Source organism: Medicago sativa, chromosome 1, assembly GCF_051527215.1.
Source record: "Medicago sativa cultivar Bolivia chromosome 1, Bolivia_mono, whole genome shotgun sequence".
NCBI lineage: Eukaryota > Viridiplantae > Streptophyta > Magnoliopsida > Fabales > Fabaceae > Medicago > Medicago sativa.
In genome coordinates, this window is record NC_140749.1 from 62,827,659 (window position 1) to 62,836,669 (window position 9,011).

At 34.0% G+C, this 9,011-nt stretch overlaps 1 protein-coding gene across 1 annotated transcript; it reads left to right on the forward strand.

The window, feature by feature from the left end:
* The first annotated feature begins 3,483 nt into the window (after positions 1 to 3,483).
* LOC146956217 (putative ADP-ribosylation factor GTPase-activating protein AGD6) lies at positions 3,484 to 7,094 on the forward strand. Its single transcript, XM_085727649.1, has 4 exons — positions 3,484 to 4,336; positions 4,535 to 4,612; positions 5,474 to 6,083; positions 6,701 to 7,094. Exons 1-3 carry the CDS (start codon positions 3,578 to 3,580, stop codon positions 6,080 to 6,082), a joined length of 1,446 nt encoding a protein of 481 aa, XP_085583775.1. The 5' UTR covers positions 3,484 to 3,577; the 3' UTR covers position 6,083; positions 6,701 to 7,094.
* Positions 7,095 to 9,011: the final 1,917 nt, after the last annotated feature.

Sequence of the window (9,011 nt, forward strand, 5' to 3'; positions counted from 1 at the left end):
ATGATTGATTATTTGATCATATTCTTACTTTTTTTGTGTAGTAATGCAATATAAATGAAATCATTATTATTTTTTGATTAAAAATGAAATCATTATTAAATACACATATACGCTGATTGGTTTGTAGCACACATAACATGATTTGTAAATAAAACTCTAACATAATTTCTTTTAAATATCCCTCCAACCATGCATCAATGATGCTTACAATAATTCTTCGAACTCATCCTCATTTTTGTACCTTCTTTTTGACCATCTCTTTTAACCGGGGTACAACTAAATTTGGTTTTTAACTAAGTAATGTAACTCTCTCTCCCTCTCTCTTCTTTATTCCATATTACGTCTCACTCTCTCTACTTTCTTTCTATACCCTTTCATGGCACTCTCCTTTTTCTTCCATCTCTCTCTCTCTCTCTCTCTCTCTCTCTCTCTCTCTCTCTCTCTCTCTCTCTCTCTCTCTCTCTCTCTCCCTCCCTCCCTTCTCTTCTCTCTCTATGACCTCTCTCTCTCTCACTCGTATATTACATAGTATGCTCTTAAATTATTTGAGAAATTTTAGATTAAATTCTAATCTAAAAAATTGTAATTATGTCCCTCAACTATTATCATTTTTGTAATTAGTCCTTTCATTAAGTTTGATTAATTGTCCTCGTGAGCTTAGCTCAGTTGGTATGAACAATGTATAAAAATATGCAAGGTCCGAGGTTCAAACCCCGACCACAAAAAAAAATGTAACATAAGAACGTAATTACAAATCATTTGAAAAATAAATAAAACTAATTACAAAAATCATATCAGTTAAGGGTCCCGATTAAAAAAAATCCTAATTACTAAAATTTTGCCAATAAAACATAATAAAAATATTTCTAACAATTGATTAACATAGATGTGACATTTCTTAGTTAGATCGGCTTTGATTTAAACACCACTAGCATAAATGTAGCATAGTCACGAGTTATACATATATCAATAAATGAGAGAATCTAATATACAAAAACATAGTTGTTTTATCGTTGAAGCAAATCAAGAAAAATTTCAATTGAAATAAGTGAAATCACATTTATAATTTAGCCGAAAATAAGTATATCCATGTGTGTTATAATATCATGATTCCAATATAAAGGAAGAAATTGAGGTAAAATTATAAACCCTGTCATATTCATGTTGCACTGTATGTTGTTATAGAACCAAAATCTATTATTAGTTAAGAATGAATGATATGAACATGATTAAGCATGTTCTATTTGTTAAATTAAAATTATGATTCGTCGCCTAAGAAATTTTGTTGGCAGAAATTGTATGAGAAAAATAGAGACATGTGTGCTAATTCATAGGATATATATGTCATTGTATCATGAGTTGAGACATCGAAATCCTTCAAAGTACGTAATATTAAAATTGATTTTAGTTACTACAAAAGCTGAAATATATCATTGAATATACATTCATTAGTATAGAAAACACTTTTTAAGTAGGGTGAAAATGACTTTTTAAGTGGGTTGAAGATCCCACTTATAGGTGGCCGACTTAGTAACTATTTTGATTTTAGGTCAGACGAATTGTCCGACATAAAAACGTTTTGTAACTCTGGTCACCCTACTTAAAATATGTTTATTAAGTCGGGTCACCCCACTTAAAAAGGCTCAAGAAGGATAAAAAAGGATCAAATAAATTCACAGTTTTCAAGTCTATGATGTGATCCAACTTAATAATTGGCTTAAATTTTTTTTAGTAGCTATTACCATTGTATATTTTTTTTTGTGGTGGTCGGGGTTCGAACCCCAGACCTTGTATATATTATGCAATGTCCTTACCAATTGAGCTAAACTCACATAGACTTACCATTGTATATATGATTATAATACAGAATTTAACAAAGTAATCTAAAATTTCATACACGACCACTAATATAAAATATCATTAGATCAAATTTCATACCAAACCGTAAACAAATTCAAAGTTACAAAATCATTCATTAATATAATAAAACTAGACATAAGCTAATGATTAATTGTCATTGTTTCAAATCATATTCACTTAAAAGTTACAATTTCAATAAAATTGTAGCAGATCAATCCATGTCATGTTGTTGCTTTCAGACTCCAATCATGTCTTTAGACACCAATCTTGCGCTTGATTTATATAATGTTTGACAATTTTCAACCATCTTGTGATAGAAAAGCTTACTTTTACTCTAATACTTCAAATATGAACACATAATCATAAAATATGAGTTAGATTCACTTTGAATTTGTTATACCTAGATAATTGCATGGGCCAATGTCACTAAAAGTTGATTAAATTCAATCAAGCATATAAAAAACTGGATGTAAATTGATCTCTTAAATCATGATTAGATTCAAAAAAGACTTCAATAACTTGTTCCATAGCTACTCTATTACAACCACCTGCACAACAAAGTTAAGAAACTGCATAATCAATTTAGTTGTCTTAGTTTTTCTAGTGCCACTTTTACTACATACAAAGACAAATAAGTCAGGTAAAAAAAAAAAAGGATCTCACTTCCACCTTGAAAACAACATATAACAAAAGGAAAATCGTAGGTTAGTGAACAATTTGGCTATACATGGTAGATTAAGCAATTCCAAAACATTTAAACTCATTCATCGGTTCAAGATACATTACTGTGTATCAAATTGAATAGACAGAACACCAAATTTTTACTCTCTGTTTGTAGTAGTAAGGAGGTTGGTGGTTTGGGGTAAGGAGAATTAGGAAGTTTAATACTGTTTTGCTAGGAAAATGGTGTTGGAGGGTGTTGGAGAGGACACTCATAGTCTTTGGTATAGGGTGTTGTCAGCTAGGTATGGCATAGTGAGAGGGCGGCTGATGGGGGGTGGCCATGATGTTTCCCTATGGTGGCGTGACATTTATGTTTTGTGTAGGGAAGAGTGGTTTAGCGATCATATTAGTCGCTCGGTTGGTAATATACGCTTTTTTGGGTGGATGTGTAAAATATTAATTCTGATACTTCATGAATATGTATCTACGACTATTGATTTTCAATATGTATTTGATTCAGATACGTCTTCATGATTATCCATACTTTATAATTAAACAATGTGTATTATTGCTTGGATTTAATTTGTAGACATAATTTTTTACTCATCCATCCAATCAAATTATACCGTACAAGTATTTACAATTATATTTTAAGAACTAACATGTAACAATTTACTGCCTAAAAAAAATTAACAATTTAGCATTCCTTCAAAAAGAATGTAACAATTTATTTAATTTAATATTATTTAATTTGATTCATCCGCACATAAAAATTAGCATTACTCTCTTATTCTTTTATGTACCCCTTCACTTTACCAAAAACTTATACGCAAAAAACAATTAAAAACAAACGAAACTTATATAAAAAAATATAATAATTATAAAAAATTCCTTACCGTCCGATTTCAATAATCAACGTCGAAATCCAACGTATAGTAGATTGTTAATAATCTACGACACATCATCAAACCACTTTCTCCAAACTCCTCTCACACCTCACCCAACGTCTGTCTCCCTCATTTCCATCCTTCTACATTTCATCCTCCGATCATCCATGGCGGCATCACGGCGGCTCCGGGACCTTCAATCCCAACCCGGCAACAAGATCTGCGTCGATTGCTCTCAGAAGAATCCACAGTGGGCATCAGTCTCCTACGGCATCTTCATGTGCTTAGAATGCTCCGGAAAACACCGTGGTCTCGGTGTTCACATCTCCTTCGTCCGATCCGTCACCATGGATGCTTGGTCCGAAATCCAAATCAAAAAAATGGAAGCTGGTGGTAATGACAATCTCAACGCTTTCCTTGCCAAGTATTCAATTCCGAAGGAAACGGATATTGTTACCAAGTATAACACCAACGCTGCTTCAGTTTATCGTGATCGGATTCAGGCTTTGTCGGAAGGTCGGTCGTGGCGTGATCCTCCGGTTGTGAAGGAGAATTTAGGTTCAAAGGGAAGGCCGCCGATGGGGCAGAGTCGCCGGAGTAATGATTCCGGCTGGGATGATTGGGATAGGGAAGGAGGTTCGGGTGGTGATGTGAGGAGTAAGTCGACGGGGGATTTTAGGAATTTGAACGGCGGTGGTGCACCGGCGAGATCGAGGTCGACGGAGGATATTTATACGCGGTCGCAATTGGAAGCTTCTGCGGCGGGTAAAGAGGGATTTTTTGCGAAGAAGATGGCGGAGAATGAGTCAAGGCCGGAAGGACTTCCACCGTCGCAAGGTGGGAAGTATGTTGGGTTCGGATCTAGTCCGATGCCTTCACAGAGGAGCAATCCACAGCAAAATGATTATTTTTCTGTTGTTTCACAGGTGATTGAATTGTTTGAGTTCCTTTGTTTTTCGACGAGTCATGAATTGATTAGCTTTGTAGATATGAATATGACTCCGACACATTTGATTACATTCAATTACTACCGGTGTCAGTGTTGTGCCGGGTGTGTGTGCGCGCATGCTTTATAGTGGTCTGTGTTTGCTTATTTGTTTAATTATTGTATTTAATTATCACAGGGGATTGGTAAGTTGTCATTGGTTGCTGCATCTGCTGCTAATGCTGTTCAGACTGGCACAAAAGAGATTACTTCTAAGGTATTTGGATTATTTTGTTCAAGGGGTGAGATGATTGTTATTGATATTTTGATGATGAAAATTTGTATTTGTTTCACGGAATGCACCTTAGGGATATTTCTACCATGTATTAGTTCAATTTGTTGCTTCTTCTATAGTCCACTACAGTGTTATCAAATAGCTGATATAGCCGTGGAATTCGAAAAACAGCTATTGTCCACGATTTGTGATATGCCGAGATAAGTGTTATCAAATAGACTACAGCCTGTAGTGCTATAGCATACTAGTAGAATTTGAACAAATGTTTATGTCTGCTATGATGTGTGATTGACAATACTGGTTTACCGTTATCTTTTTAATGCAGTCATTCATTTGTCGCTTTGCCAGCTAAAAAGAAATAAATGAAGGGAGAAATGAGACAAAAATGAATGTTTTTCTTTGTGTATTGATAATGTATTTGGGGGAATTGATAATGTTAACTTGGCGTTTAAGAAGTGTGAATAAAATATTTGTTTTGTGTATAATTTTCATTTCTTCATTTAGTTTTGCCTCGTTGCTCAGAACAGTGGATGTTAATTGGATCGGAATTTTCAAATGTAGTTATGACTTTTAGCATAGTGTGGGGTAGAGGAAAGCTGTTGAATGAGGTCAATAGGGAACAAAGTGTCCAGTGCAATTGAAATAAAATCATAAAACAACATATCTCTCCCAATTAATTTCTTTCCTTTTTTGCATTAATTGGTATATTAGTAAAAGAAAAAGTACCTTCATGATTGTCTCTGGCATCGAGATACGTCTGCTAACTGTTTGCTTTTCACGGTATTTTTGCTGGTCCCATTTTTTCTTTGCCTAATTTTTTTTTTTTTTTGCTCTTTGTTTCAGGTCAAGGAAGGCGGTTATGATCAAAAGGTCAACGAAACTGTCACTGTTGTCACTCAAAAGACATCAGAGATTGGTCAAAGGACATGGGGTTTAATGAAGGGGGTCATGGCTTTGGCTTCACAGAAGGTTGAGGAGTACACGAAAGAAAACTCAAATTCGACTACTAATAACTGGCAACGAAATGAGAATGATAGAAATGGCTACTATCAGGATTTCAATCAAGGGAACAAAGGAGGTAATTCTTCTACTGGAAGAGAACAATCTTCATCAGGGCAATACAAAACTCAAAGCTCAAACTCTTGGGACGATTGGGGCCAAAAAGATAGTTGGAAGGGAGAACCTACTAATAAAGGATCAACTCCTTATTCATCTGGTGGGCAGTCTGGTACTCACAATCCCAGCTCTTGGGATGATTGGGACCACAAAGATTCTAGGAAGGAAGAACCAGCTAAAGCATCAGCTCCCCACAATAATGATGCTGGTTGGGCTGGCTGGGATAATGCAAAAGATGATGGATTTGATAACTTTTATGAAGGTTCATCTAATAAGAAAGCTGCTGGACATAATGGGAAATCAGATGACGCTTGGACAGGGGGTGGCTTTCTCTAAGGTTTGTAGATCATGCAAATCTTTTGTAGGCTTTCACATTTTATTTCTGGCGTACACCTATAACTGTGTATATGAGAGGATATTACGATTTACTGAAATAGATTCTTAAAACACATCCCAATCTTTATCCCTACTTAACATTTTGTAAATGACACATTTTTGCCCAATCTCTTCTCTTGGTCTCGTCTCCCTACATGACCACTGAACTTCAGGAATAATCCATGCTACTTGGAGTTGGAAATTGTTATCAGTGTTATAATTTTTTGGGAGTGGATCCTCTCATCTCTCCCTTTAATATGACCTTGTCGTGTTAAATAATTCCAGCTAAGTGCGGAGAATGCTTCTAGCTTTGAGTGGAAGGTAGGTGACATTGCAGACAAGTAGAAGGGAAATTGAATTAGAAAGCCACTCACTAACCTATAAAATTGCTGACCGTTGGTTATCTATTAAGGAAATAAATGGTTTAGATACTTTAACCTGACATGGTCATATGATGCAGACATGAGAAGATTCTTTCACTTATGTTTTGTTTTGTTTTGTTTTGTTTTGTTTTGTTTTGTTTAGTGTATGTTATTTTCTACCTCATTTGAAATAAAAATATCATAATTTTTGGACCAGGTTTCATCCATCCGCATTACCAGTCTCGAGATTGTTCCATTGGTGACAAAAATTACTGCAGCTTTCGGACTGATGACATCCAGGCAAAGCCATGGTGCCCCTAAAACCACTATGCATGTGAAAGGACTGTCAACTGTAACTTATTAGTGTATTTTTCACTTTTAAACTCAAAAACCTATGTGCAGGAAGAATTGTTTTTTTTGAGGTTAGTATACTTTGTCCACTTGTAATTTTTCCTATGTAACATTTTGGGAACTCCGGTTGGAAAAATATAGTTCTACATTTACAAGTGTTGAAAGAAAGGCATAATTGCCCAAATCTTAATTCTTCAGAGCAGTGCTATCTGCGATGCGATGTAACAGTATTGTGACGAAAATTTCAGAATTGTTTTGAATGTGTTGCTTCTTAATTTAACTTTGTATGGTTTTATTGCCTTGATGTTGAATAAGCAGTTCTTCCTTCGTTGTGTCTCTCATAGTTTTCATTATTATGTGTATCAAATAGTTTCTCATTGTTTCATTTAACATAAAGTACTTCTATGTGTGAATCACTTAAACTCATACGTATTCTGTATTCTAATCTTCGTAAGATTCTGTTGCATACTCACATCGCCAAGGCCTAGTTCACTTACATGCAAGACTTTGAAGTCATTTAGTTAAGGTAAAATCATGGACCTCTCATGGTCATATACATCGACTTAGAATAGATTATCATAACTCACTCATTTCGTTCTTAGAGTATAACTTTATGCAGTCACTTCTCCAAGGGGTAACTTCACTTCCTAATGTGACTTTCCAACACAAGTACATACTTGAGTAAAGACACACCATTGGCATTCTATAACAATCTTGATAAGGTGCAAACAAAGTTATTTCAGATAGAAACAATCATGAGTCATGCGGTCACAGCTCATGCCCAATATTCCTCCACTTCCATATTCTTAGCTCACTTTTATTTTTCTTAACTTATTTTGTTCATTTATTTCAGTTTTTAGGTGTATACTACTAACTCATGTGGGCTACTCCCCATTTGTTATTTAATGTACATATTCAGCTTCACCCAAATACAATTTTTTTAATGAAAATCAGTAGTTAGATTAATATCTACTCATTCATATGTGTCGGAGGGTTACAACTGGTTTGAGCTAAGGGTTACAATGTTTAAGATTTTTAGTTTAAACCCATACACATGAGTAAATGTTAATCTAGCAACTAACTAATAATATTTGTCATTCAAGAATAAAATCCTTTGTCAACTTAAGACTTTCAACTGCATAACACTTAGATCAAACTAGTTGATCTACCCCTATTAATACAATCTATTCCTACCAAAAATTGAATTCATGCACTCAGTATGATGACTGTGGTCGTTAGTTAAGACTGGCTTGGATTTTGATTTTGATTTTTTAATAAAAACATCGAGCTTGAAATATGAACCATACTTCATATCCAATCTTTGTAAATGCGTTGAATTGCAATCTTGGTCTATTCCTACACTCCTCAATTTCATCATTCTCAACAATTCCTTTTACTTTTATTATTTTTAATTATTATTTCATATTCTCGAATGATTATCTATTATTAATTAAGTTATTTAATTTTGATTAAAAATGAATTTTATGTTAAAAATGAGTGAATTGGTCAAAAAGTTTGAAGATAAAACATATAATATGGAGCATAATTTAATTTTACTTGAGAACGCTGAATAGGACAAATCAATTTCATACTTTAAGTATCACTTTTCTTTATTCCCAAATTGAATTTGATCATGCACTAATATATAAACTAGTTTGAGACATTACACCTCATTTCCCTCTTCACATGCATCCTCTGATTCTTTCATCCCTACTTCGTCTCTTATTGTAGAGCTTGTGCTTCTTTTTTGGGTAGCTTGAGCTTGTTTTTAATTGCAAATATTAATAAATTATTTTGTTAGAAATATAAGTAGAAAAATCAATTCACAACACCTTATCCCTTCTGATTAAAAAATACACCTTATCCTCCAACTCGTATGTTACTTCTCACATATCGCTTTGTCACTCTGCTTGAGCCAACATAGTATATTTATTTGCTTCAGGGTTTATATTGTTATTCCTGGAATGTGAGGTTGAAAATACAATAATCTCATGGTTGTTTCAAGTTTTAAAAATTTATTCTCAAGAATTTTATATTTTCGAGAATGTTATTTACATATGATTTTCTCAATTGTTATTCACATACTTAAATGATGAGAATCTAACATTCCTTTGAAAATATAGTTCAACTTGCTATAACTTCATGTTATCACTCACATTATCTGCACTTCTTTTAAT

Bases quoted from the DNA above. Each gene is read 5' to 3' on its own strand.
- LOC146956217 (XM_085727649.1), top strand. From the start codon at position 3,578: ATGGCGGCATCACGGCGGCTCCGGGACCTTCAATCCCAACCCGGCAAC. The intron at 4,337-4,534 runs GTGATTGAATTG...TAATTATCACAG, and splicing joins ATTTTTCTGTTGTTTCACAG to GGGATTGGTAAGTTGTCATT. The intron at 4,613-5,473 runs GTATTTGGATTA...TCTTTGTTTCAG, and splicing joins CAAAAGAGATTACTTCTAAG to GTCAAGGAAGGCGGTTATGA.